The sequence below is a fragment of the Balaenoptera acutorostrata genome, chromosome 20, assembly GCF_949987535.1.
Source record: "Balaenoptera acutorostrata chromosome 20, mBalAcu1.1, whole genome shotgun sequence".
NCBI classification, from domain to species: Eukaryota; Metazoa; Chordata; class Mammalia; order Artiodactyla; family Balaenopteridae; genus Balaenoptera; species Balaenoptera acutorostrata.
The window spans coordinates 50283980-50309348 of record NC_080083.1 but is presented as its reverse complement, the minus strand read 5'-3'; the positions used below and the strand labels follow the sequence as shown (position 1 = coordinate 50309348).

Sequence of the window (25369 nt, the reverse complement as noted above, 5' to 3'; positions counted from 1 at the left end):
TGGGCGGCCCCTCCTTGGAACTCCCTGGGTCTGGGTGTGAGGGCAGCAGTTGTGCAGTGAGAGGTTTGAGAGGAGACAGCAAAGAAAGTGTTAATGAATGATCGCAGGGCTTCATTCTCCGTGAAGGCAGTTACTGGGGTTGATTGTTTCCATGTTTCCCTAGTCACGTTCAGCTTGCTCGTTTCCCTCAGATTAAGGCGGACGGCCACCGAGTGCGCACGGGCGTGTGGTGTCAGAATTACCAGTGGCATATCGAAGGCCTCTGCCTTCTTGCACAGATGCCATTCGGGGGGTCTCAGCTGGGCTGAAAGGGGATCACAGTCACGATGGGGTGACCGTGTGGGGCGAGGGTGCATGTTGTGGACCTCGGGGTTTCAGATAATGCATTCTCTCGCTTTCCTTCCCGTGCATGGCATAGTGAGGTGGTTTTCCAACTTAAGCCCGCATCAGCATCCCTGGAGGGCTTGTTAAACACAGATGCCTGGGCTCCATTCCCAGAGTTTCTGATTCAGTGGGTCTGGCGCTGGCCCCAAGAATTTGCCTTTCTGAGAAGTTCCAGGGTGCTGCTGTTCCCAGGTTCAGAGAGCCCATGCTGAGAACCAGTGGGGTAGTCATCGAGAGCACGGACTCGGGGACCAGGCCACCAGACTTTCAATCCCAACTGTACTGTTCACTACCTGTGTGATCATGGGCCATTGACTTAACCTCTCTGTGCCTCCGTTTCCTCATCTTTAACACAGGGCTGATGATAATTGTTCCTACTTCATAGGATGGTGACAAGGAATAAAGGAATTAGAACTTGGAAGCTCTTAGACCAGTGCCCGGTATAGAATGTGTGCTCTGTGTACATTGGATAAATAAATAAAGGAGCCAACCTCTTGGACTGTGAACATATTGGCCCAAGCCTCACTCCTCCAACAGCAGCAGCTCCCAGTGGAGACGCTAGGTCGTTTTAGCCAGTGGTCTCCATGCAATCCCACCTCCGGTGGTAGAGAAGGTGAATGCCCTGCTCAGTGCCAGCAGAAGGAAGGCTACATCGACATCCATCAACAGCCTCTTCTCAAGCTACGCCAACCCTTGTAGTCTACCAGATGCGCAGAATGGGCTCAAGGAGACGGGGACGCCAGGATGGTGTGCATTTGGGGTTTTTCTCCCCTGTGCCGACAAAAAGAGAGGCCGCCTTTTATGTCAAGTTCAGCTGCAGCCTCATACTGATTTGCTGCCCTCTGTGCAAAGTTGGCTTGATGCCCAGCCCTGTTACGTTTTATGCACATGATTTTATTTAACCCTCACAATGTCACTGTTAAGTAATCGTTATTTTACCTGTTTCAATATTGCTGGGGTTCAGACAAGTTCAGTGACTTGTCCAAAGTCACATGGCTATCGAGTGATAAAGCCAAAGCTAAAACCAGGTCTGTCTGACTTCAGTAACTTACAATCTTAAAGCTCTACGCTACCGCCTCTAGCTTTGTATGAATATGTACATCATGGTTAAGGCTGGTTCCCAGGCATCCAGCAGTGGCAGCTACTCCCGGAAGTGAAGCACCCTGGAACTGGAATTGTCTCTGTTCCAGTGGGTTGCTCTCCTAAAGCCTGTGGTTGGACTCGTAAAGCATATTCTTTTTGGAAATGTCCTCTTCGGCGACTTGCCTGATTGCTTAGTTATTCTCTCTGGCCTGACTCCTGGATGAAATCATGTTCACGTTGCCAAAAAGGTGGCTTTCCTTGCATGTGGACATGCACCTAGTATCTTAACATTTCTGATCGTGGACAGTGCTCGCAACCAAGCGGTCAGGAGAGCAGCCAGAGGCTAAACTGAAGATGTGAAGAGAGAAAAAACGGTATGTTGATGAAACTTTTCTTTTTTTCCATAGTGTTCCTTTCTGCCAAAATTCTCCATTCATATAGAAACCAAGTATGAGGACAACAAAGGAAGCAACAACAGCGTGAGTAGCCCCCTCCCCACCCCACCCCATGCCCCACCCCAGTCCATACCGCGTTCTCCCCTCACGGACTCTGAGAGCTCCTGTGTGGCCAGGGCCAGCAGCACGATCTGTGCCCGGGACCTCAGAGAAGCTCTGGCTTTTCTTCTCATCATTCTGTACTTCCCATGGCCTCTGCGCAGAAATCTCTGTCGTCTGGAGTGATTGTCACTGGGGATCAAGAACGTTGATGGGGACCTTGGAACTCTAGATCATTGGATTGAACACAAATCTTCTCGATGACATTTGCTTAGAAGAATGAATGCAATCAGGTGTATGTGTGCACACATACACGTATACACATGTTTTCTGGGCTGTGCATATGTTCACGTATTCACACACACATGCAACGAATCCCACCTTAAAAATCAGCATAACCCTCTAGCAAATGTTTACCTCGTGAGGCATTCTGACTCTCGCTAAATTTTAGCCAAGAACTTTGTTCATTAGTATTGCTTAAAATTCACTTCTGACCTGGCTTTCGCCCCACCTCTTTCTGTCGGGGCGATACATTTCTAAATCCCCATCCCCTTGGGAGTGGATGATTTGACCTACAAGAACCTCAGCCTGACATTGGGTTGTGGGTTCCATCAGGACGCAATGAGGGAAGAACCTGTATCTAGAAGCTGCAGGGCTTCACTTATTAATTTCTACTTCATTTTCATGTTTTGCATTTGTGGAGAAAGATGAAAATTGAGGCTGTGGCAAAATGAGTAAGGGAGTTCTGACAAGGCGACCCCTTTGGTGCCTTCATTGAGCCAAGGAGATGCAAAACAAGATGCAGGAGGCCATGGAGATACCTAAGTGCCCGGAAGAACTATCTAAGGGCTCATAAACGTTGTCAATTTGAAAACCTTTTTATGTGAAAACAGTCACTGAGATAAACTAAGAAACTCTCTAGAAGGGACAGCTTTGGCCAGGCTGACTCTGTTTCTTCATGTTGACATCTTCTAGAAACATCTTCTAGAAACTTCCTGCCCTTGGCAAGAACAAATCCTTCTAGAAGGTACGGGTGCGTTTGTGCAGAACTCAGGGTGTCCCATTCAAGGTGGAGTCTGCCTGGACAGAGCTTGAGTGGTTCCCAAGAAGAGTCACCCAAGAACTACATTTCACACCAGCGTGGTGAGGGAGGGCACTGGTTCATTCACTCAGTATTCAACAAGAGCACCTCCAGCACCTTCTATTTAGATGTCACTGTGTGAGCTGCATGGATGGTGTTAAAAATGCAGATATGTTTCTCAAACTCCAGGGACTCATGGTTTAGTCTGGGGGGGAACCAACATATTAAGTTACTAAAAACATAAGCGCGTTAATGGGCGTCCCTTCCTTCGGTGTGAAGAGTCACCACTAGTCAACCCTTGGAATGGAAAGCGCTTGAGGAGTGACATTCCATAATGACCCATCTATTCACAGGGACTGACGTGGCTTGTGCCCGGTCACTTCAGCTTCTTGAACTAAGTTAGGAAACCTGAAGATTATCAGGGGTCGACAAACTACTTTATTTGTAAATAAAGTTATTTTGGAACACAGCTACATTCATTCACTCATCTGTCGATATCTAAGCTGCTTTCATGCTACACCAGCAGAATGAGTACTTACAACAGAGCTCATGTGGTCTGCAAAGCCTACAATATTTACTACATGGCCCTTTACAGAAAAAAAGTTTGCTAACCCCTGGTCAGAGAGACTCAGATCAGAGTGGCACACACCACATCTCCAAATTTGACCCCTTGATAGATCCATCCCAGCTGAATGCCTTCTCCAGAGTTCCTGAAACTTTCCAGAGGAGAGAAGAATGCAACCTGCAAGGGTACTCTTCCCCCAGTAAGTTCAGGATCCTCTGTGGTTAGCGTCCCCTGGTGGTGGGTGACCTAACAGAGCCGTTTAGTCCCATGTCCTTGTCAGCAGCCTGAAATCAGAGGCACTTTGCTGGCCAACTGCGTCAAAGCCTCATTGTCTAAAATAGTATTGCACAGTGTACCTTGAACCCTTGTAGAGTCATGACTTTTTTTCTGATTGGAAAATTAACATGGTTCTTAAAACTTGGAAAACACACACAAAAAAACAAAACCAGAAGTAATCCCATACTTCAGAGATAACTGCTGTTAGCATTTTGGTTCATCCTGCAAAGTATTAATGAATTTACTTTTCAACCAGTTTCCCTAAAATTGACTCATACCACATCCTGTTTTTACCATGTCATGAAGTATCCTTCCCAGTAATTTTTAATGGCTGCGCTGCATTCCCTACTTAAATGTACTTCTTTGAACAGTTGACAGTCACTGGATCTTGAAGTGGGCCTGACCATTTTGATGTAGCTGTAGACCATCAGGAAAAGGGTGATAGAGATCAGACGTGCCTGAATTGCTTTTCCCGGCACAATCTAAAAAATACGGGGTGTGGGGGAGGCAAAGGGGGTTAAAACATCTTTTAATCTTTCTAGACAAATTGCCTTGCTTTCTCTTTTTCTCTATCGCTCTGTCCTGTCTTCATGAATAGTTAAAACCCGCTCCGTTTGTAGAGGTATGGAATGGATGTGCGGCCTCGCCTTGATCCTTATAGGTTGATAGGACCAGCGTAATCTTCTGGTTTATCCTCAGCTCAGGTCTAATCTAAAAAAAAAAAAAATCACATGGTTATCATTTACTGTCTTGTATCCCTTTTTTTGGCAAGTGCTAAGGTCTTTTCACTACTCTCCCAGGAATTTAGCTTTGTCACTCCTCTCTTAGGAATTTAAAATACCAGGTTAGTCACCCTAAAGTCAGGATCCATGCCTAGAGTCAGCACCCTCTACCCACGCCAAAGGCCAGTTCTCTCTGAGACTTAGGCCGGCCTGCAAGAGAAGCACTGAACCCCAGGGCACTTGTGGGCAGTCCATGTCAACACAATTTGCTTCCTCTGGGAGAAATGCCAGCTATTGTACCCTGTGTTGCCTCCTCCTCCACAACTTGCTGGCTCTGAGACTGCCCGGGGGGCCAGCTCCTTATCTCTCTGTCATGGCACCCAACTTGCCCAAGTCCGAGTTCACTGAAGAGGCCCTAAGTGTTTTTGCCCAGCCTCTGCCTGGCTCTGATCCATAAATCCCCAGGTCTTGCTTCTGAGCTATTGGACCAGACAGGCCAGCCCCAGCTTGATGAGACTTCTTCTTTGCCAATTCGTCTTCCTCTGATTTCCATATTCAGCAGCAGCTGTTGGTCACCCAGCTGGTTCAAGCTTGGTCCCTGGAGGCAGAAAAGGAAGACTCCATTGGTTTTCATTCACACTTGTTAATGTTTCCAAATCAGAACTTGAGAAATATATATTTATGTAATAATACTTCATTAAAAGATAGCTTTGTCCAGGGGTTCAAAACTGGAGCCTTAAGCAGATGGCGTGTGCTGGCATGCTCTTTTTCTGTCCAGGGGTGAGTATGGAGTTTCTGGTGGGAGGCAGAATTGCTAAAGAAAGCAGTGCAGTGGTGGATGTTTCTCTTGTCTCACTGCTTTGCCAAATTATTTAATAAACTCAGGTCATTTCTTTGCATTTCCTGGGTATATAGTCTTATCATTCAGCTACCATCCTTCATACTGCTATCTGCACCCTGTTTCCTTCCCTACCTGCCAAAACTGTAATGAAATGGATGACGATAAGAAGCAATAATTAAATTGAAAGACGCTAGTGATAATCATATTGATTACTGATCGAATAGAGTACATGCTGTTATCCTATTATCAATTACCACCTAAGTCATCCTTTTACATGACCCCATATCTAGTGTAAAAATATAAAAATTGGGATATCTAGATTTAAATATCTTCTCCTCCTTGTTAAAATAAAACTAGTATACTTATGATTGAGAAAACCCGTAAATTGTGATTACACTAACCAGGACACAATGGGGAAGTTGTCTTAAGTGGAGGCCCATTTGTTTTATGCACATACTGATGAGAATTATCTAGGCCTTAATTAGTGCTGAGGAGGATGGCACCATGCCAAAGTAAGGCTCTGTTGTTGGTCCAAGGCCATAAATCTAGATCTGGGAGAGTCAGTGCTTATCATTCGAGGGTCGGCTGCTGCCAGGTTACTGTCGTTCATTGTGGTTAATGGGGGGGCAGCCTTGCGTCCACTTCCTCTTCCAAACAAAGCAGGTACCACTTAAAAGCAGTGGTTCTCAGCCTTGGCTGCACGTTGGACTCATCTGAGAAGCTTTAACAATGGCTCCTGCTTGGGTTCCACCCACCCTGGGATTCTGATTTAATTGGTCCGGGGTGCAGACTGGTCTAGGGCAGTGCTTCTGACACTATCCCTCTAGGAACACAGAATTCTCCAATCGGAAGTGTGTGGACTTTTTTGGTTTTTTTCTTTTAGTAAAAACATGTATGCATTTAGCTACAACATTTGAAATTAAATTGCAGGTATCATGCCACCTTGCACCTAAATACTTCAGCATGTATCTCCTATGAACAAAAGCATTCTCTTCGTTCTCTTGCATAATAATAGTACCATATCACATCCAAGAAATGCAATATTGATAGAATAATATTATTCAATATTGAGTCCATATCAAAATTTCTCAAATTATCTCCAAAACATCCTAGCTATTTGTGTTGATACAGGATTCAATCAAGAATCATGGATTTCATTTGATTATCTCTTCTTTTTAGTCTCTTTTAATCTAGATTCTAGAATAGTACCTTTGGCTTTTTTTTCTTAATGATACTGATATTTTTGAAGAGTCCAGGTCATTTGTCTTGTTTACAATCTGGATTTGTCTGATTGTTTCCTCGCGATTAGATTCATATTAAACATCTTTGGCAAGAATACTACAGAAGTAATGTTGTTTACTTCCCATTGCGTCACATCAGGAGGTTCATATGCCATTGCCCTGTTATTGGTGATGCTAAATTTGATCACTTATTTAAGGTGGTGTCTTCTAGAACTCTTCATTGCAAAGGTACATTTTTCCTTTGAAATTAATAAGTAATCTGCAGAGTAATCGGGAATGAGCATATTTAACAAGCTCTTATGGTTATTCTTTTTTTAAAATTTTTATTGGAGTATAGTTGCTTTACAATGTTGTATTCGTTTCTTGCTGTACAGCAAAGTGATTCAGTTATACGTGTACATATATCTGCTCTTTTTTGGATTTCCTTCCCATTTAGGTCACCACAGATCACTGAGTAGGGTTCCCTGTGCTAAACAGTAGGTTCTCATTAGTTATCTATCTTATACTTAGTAGTGTATATATGTCAATCCCAATCTCCCAATTTGTCCCACCTCCCCCTTCCCCCCTTGGTAACCGTAAGTTTGTTCTCTACATCTGTGACTCTATTTCTGCTTTGTCAATAGGTTCATCTGTACCATTTTTCTAGATTCCACATAGAAGTGTGTGGACTTTTAGAGTCTACCCTCCAGTCAAACCTGGTATGTTCTTTTTGGAGGGCGTAGGATATGCCATCCCCACCCCATCTGAGGATCTAGACCAATGATTCTCAGTCATGGCTGCATATTAAAGTGACGTGGGAAGCTGTAGACTCGCTGATGCCACCATCCCACTCCCCAGGATTCTGATTTCATTTGTCTGGGATTGGGGTCCAGTCACTGGGATTTGTAGAGTTCCCCCAGGGGAACCTAAGAGCCATCAAGGCTGAGAACTACAGATTTAATTTTTTTTTTAATTTATTTATTTATTTTTGGCTGTGTTGGGTCTTCGTTTCTGTGCGAGGGCTTTCTCTAGTTGTGGCAAGCGGGGGCCACTCTTCATCGCAGTGCGCGGGCCTCTCACTATCGCGGCCTCACTTGTTGCGGAGCACAGGCTCCAGACGCGCAGGCTCAGTAGTTGTGGCTCACGGGCCTAGTTGCTCCGCGGCATGTGGGATCTTCCCAGACCAGGGCTCGAACCTGTGTCCCCTGCATTAGCAGGCAGATTCTCAACCACTGCGCCACCAGGGAAGCCCCTGAGAACTACAGATTTAAAGGAAATATTAAGTGCTATTTGAAACCAACAATGAATACTTAGGAAATCAGGTTCTCCAAATTTCTTCACTTCTTCATACCCTTGGAAACAGAACAGTTTACAAAAAGCGTATTTATAACCACCACCACCCCACACACACAATAAAGGGGCCTGAGGGCACTGTATTTCTTCTCATTAGCCATTATTCCTCAGCAATGAAACTTCTCTGATCAGATGGAAAGAATGTCCAGTTTAGTTCCTGGAAGCATGAGGCTCTGTCCTTCACAGAGCTGTCCTTCGAAATTGCCTAGAAGAAGTTTTTGGATTTTTTTTTAATATATAAATGTATTTATTTTATTTATTTATTTTTGGCTGCATTGGGTCTTTGTTGCTGCACGTGGGCTTTCTCTAGTTGCGGCGAGTGGGGGCTACTCTTCGTTGAAGTGCGCAGGCTTCTCATTGTGGTGGTTTCTCTCGTTGCGGAGCATGGGCTCTAGGTGCCTGGGCTTCAGTAGTTGTGGCACACAGGCTTAGTTGCTCCGCGGCATGTGGGATCCTCCCGGACTAGGGCTCGAACCCGTGTCCCCTGCATTGGCAGGCGGATTCTTAACCACTGCGCCACCAGGGAAGTCCCCAAGTTTTGGGAATTTATTTAGTTCCTAGTTCAGCTATGTCATAATGAAAAAACACAAAGTTGTTCTTTGTGAAACAAAAAGATACGTATTGAAGCCCCAGCTCTATGACTTAAGCAATGCAGTCTTGGCTTCTTTTTTTTTAATTAATTAATTTATTTATTTTTGGGTGTGTTGGGTCTTCGTTTCTGTGCGAGGGCTTTCTCCAGTTCCAGCGAGCGGGGGCCACTCTTCATCGCGGTGCGCGGGCCTCTCACCGTCGCGGCCTCTCCCTCTGCGGAGCACGGGCTCCAGACGCGCAGGCTCAGCAGTCATGGCTCACGGGCCTAGCCGCTCTGTGGCATGTGGGATCTTCCCAGACTAGGGCTCGAACCCGTGTCCCCTGCATTGGCAGGCAGACTCCCAACCACTGCGCCACCAGGGAAGCCCCAGTCTTGGCTTCTTTATCAAGAAAATAGAATAAATAATGCTTGCATCACAACGTGGAGGATTCGTCCAGGTTAATTTACCTGGAAGCACTTCATAAACTGTAAAGTGCTATACAAATATTAGGTATTGCTTCAGTTATGGTCCTACCTTGGAATTAACTGCGTTACAGATGATTTTCTAATGAGACTCTGCTTTTGTCTGAATTGTCAATTAACCATTTCTTGTCAACAAATTCTGAGTACCTACTATGTGCCAGGCATTGTAAGAGGCAATGAGGATACAGCAATAAGACAGACAAGGTCTCCACTACTCATGGAATGGGGGAAAGCACATAATAAGCAAGTAAACAAAGGATTCCAGTTGTAGGAAGTGCTAAGAAGGCAATAAATAGGATGGAGGGGAGCTCAGCTAGAAGCCATGTGGTCAGGAAATGCCTCTCAGAAGAGGTGACAAATCCATGTGAGACCTGAGGCTAGGAAGGAGCCGACCCTCTGAAGGGTTGTCCAGGCAAGGGGTCTGTTGTAAGCTGAGTTGTGTCCCCCCCAAATTCATGTTGGAGTACCTGAGACTATAACTGTGTTTGAAGATAAGGCTTTTAAAGAGGTGATTAAGTTAAAAGGAGGCCGTTAGGGTGGGCCCTAATCCAATCTGACTGTTATCCTTCAAAGAAGAGGAAACTTGGATACACAAAACTAGGGACGTGCAAGCACAGGGGAAAGACCACATGAGGATGACCATGTGAGGACACAGCAGAAAGCTGGCCATACGTAGACCAAGGAGAGAGGTCTCAGAAGAAACCAAACCTGCCAACACCTTGATCTTGGACTTCCAGCCTCCAGAACTCTGAGAAAGTAGAATTGCGTTGTTTAAGCCACTCCATCTGTGGTATTTTGTTATAGCAACCCTAGCACACTAATACAGGGACAAGAAGGGCAAAGGCCCGAGCCCCTGATGCAGCCTGCCATAATCCAGGAACTGTCAGAAAACCAGCAGCCAGAGCGATAGGAATGAGAGCAGACTGGTAGGAAGTGAGATGGAGAAAGTAACAGAAGCCAGATCATGTAAAACCTATGAGGCCATAGCTAGAGGTTGGATTTTAGTGCAGTGGGAAGTTATGCAAGGATTTTAAACAAAGGAGAGACGTGATATTTAGGGTTTGGTTTTTTTTTAATAAATTTTTTAGTTTGGAATTGTCTTAAATTTACACTAATGCTGCAAAGATGGTGCGGAGAGTTCTCATATACCCTTTACCCAGCTTCCCCTAAATGTTAACATCTTATATAACCATGAATCATTTTTCGAAACTACAGACTTGATTCAGATTTCACCAGTTTTCCCACTAATGTCCTTTTTTTGTTCCAGCATCCAGTTTAGGATGCCATATTACAGTGTGTGATTTATGTTTTTCAACGTTTGCTCTGGCCATTCTGTGGAGAGTGGTGGGAGGACGGCGGGAATAGAAGCAGGGATTCCATTTGGCAGCAAGTGCAAGAATCCAGACCAAAGATGATGGTGGCTTGGGCTGGAGAGACGGCAGTGGATAAAGATAGGTGTATTTTGGAAACAGACTGACTTTCTTTGGGGGTTGATGCATTAGATGGGGGCAAAGTAAGGATGACCTCAGGATTTCTAGCTTTGTCTTTGGACCCTGAGTGGGTGGTGGGGAGCAGTGCAGGAGAAGCAGGAAGTCAAGTGCTCCAGCAGGGACACAATCAGTTTGAGATACCAATGAGACTTCCAAGTGGAAATGGTAGGTAAGGAGTTGGATATATGAATCTGGAGTTCAGAGAGAGGTGTAAGGTCATGATTCAGAGATGGAAATAAGTGAGGTTATTTAGGAAGAGGAGTGACAGAAAAAAGAAAGTTCTGGTTGCTCCAGGATGGAGAGCACCCTGGCCCTGAGAAGGACTTTCCCATGGCTTTCAATCCAGCTTCTGACTATTTTCTTTTCTCCTTGGTTAAGACCAAGTCATTTTCAGTCAATGAGTTGTGCTTGATTTTAGGGAATTAGATTATCTCGTTTAGTCAACTACGTAGGTCCACCTGAGAAATCTAGTTTCTTCCCCTGGATGGGTGTCTTCTTTGGATGAATTGAGGAAACATTTCAATATTTTGACTTCGCTCAATTTGCATTGCCTTGGAGAGGTGGCCAAAAGAGTTCTCCTCCTGACCACAAATAGTTCCCACTGGAAGTTACCAACCGACAAAGAGGGAATTTCACCATCTAAGGAGAGCTGTATTTATTGAGGATTTGTTATTGCAATAGTCATCATGAAGTTCCTTTCATTAGTATTAGTATTTGTATTGATGTTAAAATCAAGAGGGCAGTATGGATGGATGTAGGGTAAAATAATTTATTTACACATTTCAAAATGTACTAAAATTAATTTGTAAAGCAGGGGAGCCCATGAGAACTGTAGAATCCATATTTACAAGCCTCTCAAGCTGATTATCCTTTCCTTAAATGGCTTCTAATTGAGGATTATAGAAAGGAAAAAGCATTTGCTTTATTTTTAGATATGATGTCTGATGTCTTCAACTTAACCTTAGATTATTATAACCAGCCACCTACAAAATCTGCAATTTTCTCTAATACGTCATCGGTACATGCTAAAAAGAAATTTGCACAAAACACCCCCATTTGCAGTTTTGAAGGATTATTATCCATTTTGGTACATGAAGTGGAAAGTCAGTGTCCTTACTCAGTCTGTGTCTAATAGTATCATTTTGAGGACAATGGAAAACAGATTATATTTCATTCCTTAAGATGTTGCCTTTGCTCTTTGTGGTACAGTTTGCCATCTGAGAGCTAGATGTAAAAAAAAAAAAAAACACGTGGGCAAAAAGTGCATCTATCCAGCATGAGGACTAGCTTTCTAATTGAGGAGAGTCACGATGCAGGTTATCTCTGCCGTCAGGGAAGCTAGAGCTTATTGGTAGTAATCATTATTATTAATAGATATAGCTCAAAGTAGTATTCGCTTTCTGTGTAGGCCTGGCTCACTGGTGCTGTGGTAAATCTAAAAAAGACCTGACTGTGCTGACCTGTTAGTACTAAGGGTTAAGAAGACAGTTAACCAAACTGGTCAAAAGCAGCAACATCAAAGGGATGAGCCTGAATCCATGGTTAGGAAACCAGTGGGCAGAGCCAGAAAAGCAATACCAAGTGTCAAGGTCTAGGTGACCATTTTACAGCTACCATAGTAATAATTGATTCAAGCAGGAGTCACCAATGGGTGCTAAAACCATTGAGTGAAGCAGCATTTGGGAACGGGAATTCACACTGCCTCAAAGCATCATCACCCCAGAGGTTATTTATTAATTACAGACAGCGGAGAAACCTAGTGGATGCCATCAAGTAAGCAAATTTTACATTGCCAGTAATAGGACAGAATGACATAATGTGCCTCCCATTGTGATACACTGAGGACACAACGTCCCAAATCATAATATGGATTATCCTTGCCGAAAATATTTAACCTGAATCCCATCAGGAGGAAGCAATCAGACAAATGCAAATTGAGGGACCCTCCACAAAGCAACTAGCCAAAAATCCTCAAAAAAGAATGTGTCTGGGCTTCCCTGGTGGCGCAGTGGTTGAGAATCTGCCTGCTAATGCAGGGGACACGGGTTCGAGCCCTGGTCTGGGAAGATCCCACATGCCACGGAGCAGCTGGGCCCGTGAGCCACAGCTACTGAGCCTGCGCGTCTGGAGCCTGTGCCCCGCAACGGGAGGGGCCGCGATAGTGAGAGGCCCACGCACCGCGATGAAGAGCGGTCCCTGCACCGCGATGAAGAGTGGCCCCCACTTGCCGTAACTAGAGAAAGCCCTCGCAGGAACTGAAGACCCAACACAGCCAAAAATGAAGAAATAAATAAATAAAGTAGCTATAAAATTTAAAAAAAAAAAAAAAAAAAGAATGTGTCATCAAAGACCAAAAACCAAAACAAAACAAAAACCTGGGGGACTGCCCTAGATTAAAGGAGTCTAAAGTAATTTGACAAATGAATTTAACACCTAATCTTTGATTAGATTCTGGATTAACAAAAGGGGTGGACTTGTGCAGGACACAGAAAAGATATTATAAGACAATTGGGAAATGAGTCTGGACCATATATTATATAATAGTGTGGTATAGTATTGAGTCAATATTAAATTTCTTGCCTGTGATTATTATATTGTAGATATATAGGAGAATGTCCTTGTTCTTAGAAATACATGCTGACATATTTAGGAAGGAAGTACCATGCAACATAACTCTTACTCTCACAAGGTTCAGCCAAAAAAAATTTATTTACATGTGCATGTTTTTCCTTCTTTAAAAAAGTCTTATAAAAATAGAGAAACTATTCACATGTTGCAATGAGATGTCAAATAAAAGTTACACAGTGAGTTTTTCTTTTTTTGTAGTCATGAAGCAGCTTTCAGTCTTCTCTCTCTTTTTGGTGATATCCTGATTTCATTAATGAAACAGCAAAATAATTAATGAGACAGCCTAATCATAAATATTATCAGCATCAACACTGATTCTATTCACCCAAAAGATGTTTACGAAGAGATTTTTTGAATTGCAGAAACCCTAGGTTCTCTCTTGTAATTTCACACTCTGGGCTGTGTCTTGAAGTTTTGAAAAGGCAGATGGAGATGATTCAGACTAGACTTCTAAGTGTACAACCCTCCTAAGGGTTAGAGCCCAGGATATGTACCACCATAGATGTTTGTATACTACCCTGTTTGCATCCCTCCAAGTACAGCCCTTATCAACCTATATAGTAATTGCTCATTTAACTGTCTTCTCTAACCCATTCAAAGCTCTCTGAAGGCAGACACCATCATTGATACCAACACAGCCTTAAGGCACCTAGGAACAATCTAATTTTTATAGACAAAATTTTGTTGAAGGGCATAACAGAGACCTGAATAAATGATAAATACTCTATGTTCATGGATGGAAAGACTAAATACAATAAAGAAGGAAATTATTTCCGAAATTAATCTCCAAATTAAATGTAATTCTAATCAAAACCCCAACAGGATTGTCATAAAATTGACTGTAAAATTCATATGGAGGAGTAAAAGTCCAAAAACAGCCAGTATAATTTTTGAATAAAGAACAAGGAGGGAGATTGATCATACCAGGTAGCGTAACCATAGTTAAGTGTGGTATTGGCACAAAGATAGAAATAGACCCAAGCTGATAATGAGAGTTTGATACATGGTAGTCAAGGCAACTTGGAAAGATAAACTTCTCAGGAAATGACATTGTGTCAATTGACATTTCATATGGAAAAAATAAAATATTAGATCCCTACCTCTCTCCATGTTAAAAAAACAAAAAAAACAAAAAAACTCCTAAAGGAGTTTATAAACTTGAGTGTGGGAAGTCATTTAAGAATACGTTGTTGGGATGTAGAGAATGGACTTGAGGACACGGGGAGGGGGAAGGGTAAGCTGGGATGAAGTGAGAAGGTGGCATGAACATATATACACTACCGAATGTAAAATAGCTAGCTAGTGGGAAGCAGCCACGTAGCACAGGGAGATCAGCTCGGTGCTTTGTGACCACCTAGAGGGGTGAGATAGGGAGGGTGGGAGGGGCATGCTAGAGGGAGGAGATACGGGGTTATATGTATATGTATAGCTGATTCACTTTGTTATAAAGCAGAAACTAACACACCATTGTAAAGCAATTATATTCCAATAAAGATGATAATAAATAAATAAATAAAACATTTTTTTAAAAAAGAATATATTGTTGGGACTTCCCTGGTGGCGCAGTGGTTAAGAATCCGCCTGCCAATGCAGGGGACATGGGTTCAAGCCCTGGTCTGGGACAATCCCACATGCCACAGTGCAGCTAACCCCGTGTGCCACAACTGCTGAGCCTGTGCTCTAGAGCCCGTGAGCCACAATTACTGAAGCCCACCCACCTAGGGCCTGTGGTCCACAACAACAGAAACCACCGCAGTGAGAAGCCTGCGCACTGCAATGAAGAATAGCCCCCGCTTGCCACAACTAGAGAAAGCCCGCGTGCAGCAACAAAGACCCAATGCAGCCAAATATTAATTAATTAATTAATTAATTTTAAAAAATATATTGTTTATGGATACATTTACATATTGTACAAAATATAAGGTTTATAAAAATATAGACCAGATTCACAACAAATTTATGATAGCTGTCAGCCTGGAATAGAAAGGAAAAGGATTTTAACTTTAAATGTGAAACTTTCTTTAAAAAAAAAAAGAAAAAGAAAGAAAAAGAAGGATTCCCTGGTGGCGCAGTGGTTAAGAATCTGCCTGCCAATGCAGGGGACACGGGTTCGATCCCTGGTCTGGGAAGATCCCACATGCCGTGGAGCACCTAAGCCCGTGCACCACAACTACTGAGCCTGCACTCTAGAGCCTGCGAGCCACAACTACTGAAGCCCATGTGCCTAGAGCCCGCTCACTGCAACTGGAGAGAGCCCGCGTGCAGCAACAAAGACCCAATGCAGCCAAAAATACATAAAAATAAAATAAATTAAAAAAAGAAAAAGAATCTGCCTGCCAATGCAGGGGACACGGGTTCGAGCCCTGGTCTGGGAAGATCCCACATGCCGCAGAGCGGCGAAGCCCATGAGCCACAACTACTGAGCCTGCGCGTCTGGAGCCTGTGGTCCGCAACGGGAGAGGCCGCAACGGTGAGAGGCCCACGCACCGCGATGAAGAGTGGCCCCCACTCGCTGCAACTGGAGAAAGCCCTCGCACAGAAACGAAGACCCAACACAGCCAAAAATAAATATTAATTAATTAATTAATTTTAAAAAAAAAGAAAAGGAGGGGCCGAATCAAATATGGCAAACCGTTTACATGTGTTCATTTTGAGCGGTGAGTAGTGACTCTTTATTATATGATCCTTGGTATTCTTCTGGCTATTGGTCTTTTTTTTTTTATTATTTTATTGAAGTATAGTTGACTTACAATGTTGTGTTAATTTCTGCTGTAGAGCAAAGTGATTCAGTTATACATATGTATATTCTTTTTCATATTCTTTTCCATTATGGTTTATCAGAGGATTTTTAAAAATTTTTTTGAATTTTATTTTATTTATTTTTTTATACAACAGGTTCTTATTAAATAGTTATCTGTTTTATACATATTAGTGTATATATGTCAATCCCAATCTCCCAATTCATCCCACCACCACCCCCCCACCACCCCCCAACCCCACCCACCCACCGCTTTCCCCCTTTGGTGTCCATATGTTTGTTCTCTACATCTGTGTCTCTATTTCTGCCCTGCAAACCGGTTCCTCTGTGCCATTTTTCTAGGTTCCACATATATGCATTAATATACGATATTTGTTTTTCTCTTTCTGATTTACTTCACTCTGTATGACAGTCTCTAGATCCATCCACATCTCTACAAATGACCCAATTTCGTTCCTTTTTATGGCTCAGTAATATTCCATTGTATATATGTACCACATCTTTATCCATTCATCTGTCGATGGGCATTTAGGTTGCTTCCATGACCTGGCTATTGTAAATAGTGCTGCAGTGAACATTGGGGTGCATGTGTCCTTTTGAATTATGGTTTTCTCTGCGTATATGCCCAGTAGTGGGATTTCTGGGTCATATGGTAATTCTATTTTTAGTTTTTTAAGGAACCTCCATACTGTTCTCCATAGTGGCTGTATCAACTTACATTCCCACCAACAGTGCAAGAGGGTTCCCTTTTGTCCATACCCTCTCCAGCATTTGTTGTTTGTAGATTTTCTGATGATGCCCATTCTAACTGGTGTGAGGTGATACCTCACTGTAGTTTTGATTTGCATTTCTCTAATAATTAGTGATGTTGAGCAGCTTATCATGTGCTTCTTGGCCATCTGTATGTCTTCTTTGGAGAATGTCTAGGTCTTCTGCCCATTTTTGGATTGGGTTGTTTGTTTTTTTAATATTGAGCTGCATGAACTGTTTATATATTTTGGAGATTAATCCTTTGTCCGTTGATTCGTTTGCAGATATTTTCTCCCATTCTGAGGGTTGTCTTTTCATCTTCTTTGTAGTTTCCTTTGCTTTGCAAAAGCTTTTATGTTTCATCAGGTCCCAGTTGTTTATTTTTGTTTTTATTTCCATTACTCTAGGAGGTGGATCAAAAAAGATCTTGCTGTGATTTATGTCAAAGAGTGTTCTTCCTATGTTTTCCTCTAAGGGTTTTATAGTGTCCGGTCTTACATTTAGGTCTCTAATCCATTTTGAGTCTATTTTTGTGTATGGTGTTAGGGAGTGTTCTAATTTCAGTCTTTTACATGTAGCTGTCCAGTTTTCCCAGCATCACTTATTGAAGAGGCTGTCTTGTCTCCATTGAGTATCCTTGCCTCCTTTGTCATAGATTAGTTGACCATAGGTGCGTGGGTTTATCTCTAGGCTTTCTATCCTGTTCCATTGATCTATATTTCTGTTTTTGTGCCAGTACCATATTGTCTTGATTACTGTAGCTTTGTAGTATAGTCTGAAGTCAGGGAGTCTGATTCCTCCAGCTCCGTTTTTTTCCCTCAGTCTTTTTCTTCCCAAAGACTGCTTTGGCGGGACTTCCCTGGTGGTGCAGTGGTTAAGAATCCACCTGCCAGTGCAGGGGATATGGGTTCGAGCCCTGGTCCAGGAAGAGCCAACATGCCGCAGAGCAACTAAGCCCGTACGCCACAACTACTGAGCCTGCGCTCTAGATCCTGCGAGCCACAACTACTGAGCCCACGTGCCACAACTAGTGAAGCCCACGCACCTAGAGCCTGTGCTCCCCAACAAGAGAAGGCACTGCAATGAGAAGCCTGTGCACCGCAACTAGAGAAAGCCCACACACAGCAACGAAGACCTAATGCAGACAAAAATAAAAAATAAAATAAATAAAAAATTAAAAAGAAAAAAAGACTGCTCTGGCTCTTCAGGGTCTTTTGTGTCTCCATACAAATTTTTTTTTTTTTTTTTTTTAAGGATTTTCTTATTTATTTATTTATTTATTTATTTATTTTTGGCTGTGTTGGGTCTTCGGTTCGTGCGAGGGCTTTCTCCAGTTGCGGCAAGCGGGGGCCACTCTTCATCGCGGTGCGGGGACCGCTCTTCATCGCGGTGCGCGGGCCTTTCTCTATCGCGGCCCCTCCCGTCGCGGGGCACAGGCTCCAGATGCGCAGGCTCAGCAATTGTGGCTCACGGGCCCAGCTGCTCCGTGGCATGTGGGATCTTCCCAGACCAGGGCTCGAACCCGTGTCCCCTGCATTAGCAGGCAGATTCTCAACCACTGCGCCACCAGGGAAGCCCTCCATACAAATTTTAAGATTTTTTGTTCTAGTTCTGTAAAAAATGCCACTGGTAATTTAATAGGGATTGCATTGAATCTGTTGATTGGTTTGAGTAGTATAGTCATTTTCACAATATTGATTCTTCCAATCCAAGAACATGGTATATCTCTCCATCTGTTTGTGTCACCTTTGATTTCTTTCATGTGTCTTATAGTTTTCTGAGTACAGGTCTTTTACCTCCTTAGGTAGGTTTATTCCTAGGTATTTTATTCTTTTTGTTGCAGTGGTGAATGGTATTGTTTCCTTAATTTCTCTTTCTGATCTTTTGTTGTTACTGTGTAGGAATTCAAGAGATTTCTGTGCATTAATTTTGTATCCTGCAACCTTACCAAATTCATTGATTAGCTCTAGTAGTTTTCTGGTGGCATCTTTAGGATTCTCTATGTATAGTATCATGTCATCTGCAGACAGTGACAGTTTTCCTTCTTTTTTTCCTATTTGTATTCCTTTTATTTCTTTTTCTTCTCTGATTGCCGTGGCTAGGACTTCCAAAACTTGTGTTGAATAATAGTGGTGAGAGTGGACATCCTTGTCTTGTTCCTGATCTTAGAGAAAATGCTTTCAGTTTTTCACCATTGAGAATGATGTTGGCTGTGGGTTTGTTGTATATGACCTTTATTTTGTTGAGGTAGGTTCCCTCTATGCCCACTTTCTGGAGAGTTTTTATCATAAATGGGTGTTGAATTTTGTCAAAAGCTTTTTCTGCATCTATTGAGATGATCGTATGGTTTTTCTTCTTCAATTTGTTAATATGGTGTATCACATTGATTGATTTGCATATATTGAAGAATCCTTGCATTCCTGGGATAAATCCCACTTGATCATGGTGTATGATCCTTTTAATTTGTTGTTGGATGCTGTTCACTAGTATTTTGTTGAGGATTTTTGCATCTATATTCATCAGTGATATTGGTCTGTAATTTTCTTTTTTTGTAGTAGCTTTGTCTGGTTTTGGTATCAGGGTGATGGTGGCCTCATAGAATGAGTTTGGGAGTGTTCCTTCCTCTGCAGTTTTTTGGAAGAGTTTGAGAAGGATGGGTGTTAGCTCTTCTCTAAATGTTTGACAGAATTCACCTGTGAAGCTATCTGGTCCTGGACTTTTTGTTTGTTGGAAGATTTTTAATCACAGTTTCAATTTCCTTACTTGTGATTGGTCTGTTCATATTTTCTATTTCTTCCTGGTTCAGTCTTGGAAGTTTATACCTTTCTAAGAATTTGTCCATTTCTTCCAGGTTGTCCATTTTATTGGCATAGAGTTGCTTGTCGTAGTCTCTTAGGATGCTTTGTATTTCTGCGGTGTCCGTTGTAACTTCTCCTTTTTCATTTCTAATTTTATTGATTTGAGTCCTATCCCTCTTTTTCTTGCTGAGACTGACTAAAGGTTTATCAATTTTGTTTATCTTCTCAAAGAACCAGCTTTTAGTTTTATTGATCTTTGCTATTGTTTTCTTTGTTTCTATTTCATTTACTTCTGCTCTTGATCTTTATGATTTCTTTCCTTCTACTAACTTTGGGTTTTGTTTGTTCTTCTTTCTCTAGTTCCTTTAGGTGTAAGGTTAGATTGTTTATTTGAGATTTTTCTTGTTTCTTGAGGTAGGCTTGTATTGCTATAAACTTCCCTCTTAGAACTGCTTTTCTGCATCCCATAGGTTTTGGATTGTCATGTTTTCATAGTAATATGTCTCTAGGTATTTTTTGATTTCCTCTTTGATTTCTTCAGTGATCTCTTGGTTATTTAGTAACGTATTGTTTAGCCTCCATGTGTTTGTGTTTTTTACATTTTTTCCCCCTGTAATTGATTTCTAATCTCATAAGGTTGTGGTCGGAAAAGATGCTTGATATGATTTCAATTTTCTTAAATTTACTGAGGCTTGATTTGTGACCCAAGATGCAATCTATCCTGGAGAATGTTCCGTGTGCACTTGAGAAGAAAGTGTAAACTGCTGTGTTTGGATGGAATGTCCTATAAATATCAATTAAATCTATCTGGTCTATTGTGTCATTTAAAGCTTGTGTTTCCCCATTAATTTTGTTTGGATGATCTGTCCATTGGTGTAAGTGAGGTGTTAAAAGTCTCCCACTATTACTGTGTTACTGTCGATTTCCTCTTTTACAGCTGTTAGCAGTCACCTTATAGTACTGAGATGCTCCTATGTTGCATGCATATATATTTATAATTGTTACATCTTCTTCTTGGATTGATCCCTTGATCATTATGTAGTGTCCTTCCTTGTCTCTTGTAACATTCTTTGTTTTAAAGTCTATTTTATCTGATATGAGTATTGCTACTCCAGCTTTATTTTGATTTCCATTTGCATGGAATATCTTTTACCATCCCCTCACTTTCAGTCTGTATGTGTCCCTAGGTCTGAAGTGGGTCTCTTGTAGACAGCATATATAGGTCTTGCTTTTGTATCCATTCAGCGAGCCTGTGTCTTTTGGTTGGAGAATTTAATCCATTCATATTTAAGGTAATTATTGATATGTATGTTCCTATTACCATTTTCTTAATTGTTATGGGTTTGTTTTTGTAGGTCCTTTTCTTCTCTTGTGTTTCCCACTTAGAGAAGTTCCTTTAGCATTTGTTGTAGAGCTGGTTTGGTGGTGCTGACTTCTCTAAGCTTTTGCTTGTCTGTAAAGCTTTTGGTTTCTCAGTCGAATCTGAATGAGATCCTTGCCAGGTAGAGTAATCTTGGTTGTAGTTTCTTCCCTTTCATCACTTTAAATATATCATGCCACTCCCTTCTGGCTTATGGAGTTTCTGCCGAGAAATCAGCTGTTAACCTTATGGGAGTTCCCTTGTGTGTTATTTGTTGTTTTTCCCTTGTTGCTTTCAATAATTTTTCTTTGTGTTTAATTTTTGTCAATTTGATTACTATGTGTCTTGGTGTGTTTCTCCTTGGTTTTATCCTACCTGGGTGGGACTCTGTGCTTCCTGGACTTGGGTGGCTATTTCCTTTCCCACGTTAGGGAAGTTTTTGACTATAATCTCTTCAAATATTTTCTCGGGTCCTTTCTCTCTCTCTTCTCCTTCTGGGACCCCTGTAATGCGAATGTTGTTGCATTTAATGTTGTCCCAGAGGTCTCTTAGGCTGTCTTCATTTCTTTTCCTTCTTTTCTCTTTATTCTGTTCCATGGCAGTGAATTCCACCATTCTGTCTTCCAGGTCACTTATCTGTTCTTCTGCCTCAGTTATTCTGCTATTGATTCCTTCTAGTGTATTTTTCATTTCAGTTATTGTATTGTTCATCTCTGTTTGTTCTTTAATTCTTCTAGGTCTTTGTTATACATTTCTTGCATCTTGTCGATCTTTGCCTCCATTCTTTTTCTGAGGTCCTGGATCATCTTCACTATCATTATTCTGAATTCTTTTTCTGGAAGGTTGCCTATCTCCACTTCATTTAGTTGTTTTTCTGGGGTTTTATCTTGTTCCTTCATCTGGTACAAAGTCCTGTGCCTTTTTATTTTGTCTGTCTTTCTGGGAATGTGGTTTTCCTTCCACAGGCTGTAGAATTGTAATTCTTCATGCTTCTGCTGTCTGCCCTCTGGTGGATGAGGCAATCTAAGAGGCTTGTGCAAGCTTCCTGATGGGAGGGACTGGTGGTGGGTAGAGCTGGGTGTTGCTCTGGTGGGCAGAGCTCAGTGAAACTTTACTCCACTTGTCTGCTGATGGGTGGGGCTGGGTTCCCTCCCTGTTGGTTGTTTGGCCTGAGGCAGCCCAGCACTGGAGCCTACATGCTCTTTGGTGGGGCTAATGGTGGACTCTGGGAGGGCTCAGCCAAGGAGTACTTCCCAAAACTTCTGCTGCCAGTGTCCTTGTCCCCACAGTGAGCCACAGCCACCCCCCGCCTCTGCAGGAGACCCTCCAACACTAGCAGATAGGTCTGATTCAGTCTCCTATGGGGTCACTGCTCCTTCCCCTGGGTCCCAATGTGCACACTACTTTGTGTGTGCCCTCCAAGAGTGGAGTCTCTGTTTCCCCCAGTCCTGTCGAAGTCCTACAACCAAATCCCACTAGCCTTCAAAATCTGATTCTCTAGGAATTCCTCCTCCCGTTCCTGGACCCCCACATTGGGAAGCCTTATGTGGGGCTCAGAACCTTCACTCCAGTGGGTGGACTTCTGTGGTATAAGTGTTCTCCAGTTTGTGAGTCACCCACCCAGCAGTTATGGGATTTGACTTTATTGTGATTGCACCCCTCCTACCATCTCATTGTGGCTTCTCTTTTGTCTTTGGATGTGGGGTATCTTTTTTGGTGAGTTCCAGTGTCTTCCTGTCGATGATTATTCAGCAGTTAGTTGTGATTCCGGTGCTCTTGCAAGAGGGAGTGAGCACACGTCCTTTTACTCCGCCATCTTGAACCAACCTCTATCATAGGATATTGAATATAGTTCCGTGGATGTCGGTCTTTTGAGGTTTGAAAAAAATATTCATCCAACTCTTCGTTCAGTGAGACTCAAACCTCTTCTATTTTCTGTAATCCATCCTCAGTTCCTGTCACTTTGCAGTTGCTTCCCAAATATTTGGCTTTTTCTTTCCCCCTCAGAAGAGACCTAATTACTGTGGGAAAACAGTGCACTTCACTTAAAAAAAAATAAAAAGGCACAGCTTTCCTGTTTATTTACGTAGAGCTTTGTGTTTATGTTTGTTGAGCCCAATTGTTGGTAGCTCAGTGAATGGATTGCTCAGAACAGATGGTGACCAACAACCTTTGGGTCTTGGAGCCATTTGAATGAGGACACTTTAGGAACCTGCCAAAAGCTCGCAGCTGGCCAGGGCCATTTAGCAGGATAATGTACTAGATTCAGAGAACTCACCGGCCTTGAACAAAACAGGGTCCAAAGCAAGAGCTCTGGAGCTCAGTGATAATGGGACTTCATTGTTCTGAACTTCCCCAGCAGTGAAAAGGGGAAAACAATGCCCACCTCAGAGGATGATTGGGAGGATTCAGTGAGAGGATGCATGTCAAATACTCCATAACAGTTGTTCTTTTCTTCTCTCTAACTTCAGTTATGCTTCGTGGAAACCACTTCAGAGTTAGACCCTTGGCAAGTACAAGATCTGCAAGTGGGGAAATTAATCAGGTTAGTTCTTTTGGAGTGAAGGTGCTGAGTTCTCACATTTCCAAAGCCTGTAGTCCCTACTCCTTTTCTACCGTCCAGGAAGGGACATCCTCAGACATAAGCTGGGGAGTCACATGTTTCTGGGAGCTTTTGAGTTCACTTTTCCAAGGTGAAGGAGGGGAGTGGTCACTGGCCAGAGCCCTGGACCTGCAACCTGTTGGCCTCCTGCCTGGAAGTTCTGGTTTCAGAACCCATCCTTCCTTGGCTCTCTTAGTCACCTGGAGGGCATCCTGATTGGCACATCTTGACCCCAAGAGATGACAAGCCACCTGTCCTACTGCTCCAAAGTAGTCATCAACAGCATAGAGGCAGAATGGTGAAGAGGTGAAGGCTGCAGGCACTGGAGTCAGACCAATTGGGTTTGATTCCTGGGTCAGCCACTTAGCAGCTAGTTAAGCATGTTATTCACCTCTTTGTGCCCCTGTAAATGGATATAATAATAGTCCCTACTTATCAGGTACTTGTGAAGATTAAATGTGTTAATCATGAAAAGCACTCAGAACAGTGCTTGGTCCACCCAGTCATACTCAACGTGTTATTGTTGTTGGTGTTCCCATATTTCATCAAGTCCAAGGTGGCCGTTGTTTTGCGAGCTTTAACAACCCTAAAAATGAAACGTATGTTAGTCGATGGCATCGTGCAGTGATCAGTGGCAACATTTTTCTTTTTTGGTGGTATAACTGGTAGTGTCTTGGGTTCAATGAATTGAGCGTGAGACCTCCTTCTGCCCAGGATGTTGAGACGTCTGAATAGTGAACTTAAACCCTGAAGATTGTGTGCATATGAAGTGTGAACACTGTTCCGGATTCTGTTGAAGAAGAGTCATTGAATAAATAAGCTCTTCAGTCATCCAGGCCTGGAAGGTTGTTTAACTTTTTCCAGGGCACTGATTCGCTTCCTCACGATGCAAAGGACTTGATAGAGGTCCGAAAAAGGATCACTTGACTCTTCCCACTCTTAGATTCAGAGCCTTCGTCTTTATAAAATAAATTTCTCTGTAAAATCCCTGGATGTCATCTATCTGATAAACACCTTCAAGGACAAAAGTCTCCACTAGTATTTTAGTCTTTTTAAAAAAAAAAAAAAAAAAAAAGTGAGGCAAGGGGATGCTGATAGCTGACCTTACAGAAAAGAAGTTAATGATTTCCAATGGACATGGTTTCAAAGCAATTTTTTCCTTTTGATGCACTGAAAGCATTGCTTCCATCTGCTCCTCTGCTTGTACACAGACTCTGTATTTGAACCAAGCAGCGTGTCAGCTGTTGCCCACCAAATTCTGTACTTGATCTTCTGAGACAGATAGTAATTCTGTCTGAACAATACTAAGCTATTAAGTCAAATTTAAGTCACATTTCCCCACTAATACCTATTGAAAACCTGTTTATAGTCCATCAGGCTTTACAGCCATTTGGTACATAAACTTAGTAAATAAAAACTTCATGGAGCTGCATCTGAAAATCTTTCACCTTGTTTCCAGCTCTTTAAGGAGACAGTCATAAATACCTTTGGAATATGCAGACCATTATGTGGAGTAATAATTTTCTTTGGCTATGCCAATCAGATTATTAATAAATAGATGTTGAAAAGCATCAACTAAATGCCATCATGGAGTAGATACTCAGGGGTGAAACCAAATAATTGGCTTTTTGGTGCTGAAGTGTTTTATTATCACTCATACCTAGGTTCAAAGGAAGTCAGAAATCTGTCATGAGTTTGAGTTTGTTATTAACTCAACTTCACCTTGGTTGGCATGTCAAAACCAGAGTGAAATATTGAAATAAAATATGGAGCGTATTAGGGAAGAACCTCAGCAATGAAGGACACTGGAAAGAATGATTTTTCTAGTAACTTAATTTTGATCTATGGGTAAAGCCTTGTTTTCAGCACCCAGCTAAATTTGCTTAGAACCATCTGGGTCTCTTGAAACA

General features: G+C 42.4%; 1 protein-coding gene across 1 annotated transcript in view; it reads left to right on the top strand.

The window, feature by feature from the left end:
- PITPNC1 (phosphatidylinositol transfer protein cytoplasmic 1) overlaps positions 1 to 25369 on the top strand; it is a 258228-nt gene that overhangs the window by 167773 nt on the left and 65086 nt on the right. The window contains exon 5 of the mRNA XM_028167335.2: positions 1875 to 1946. Within this exon, the coding sequence (XP_028023136.2) occupies positions 1875 to 1946 (72 nt within the window). The remainder of the gene's footprint in view (positions 1 to 1874; positions 1947 to 25369) is intronic.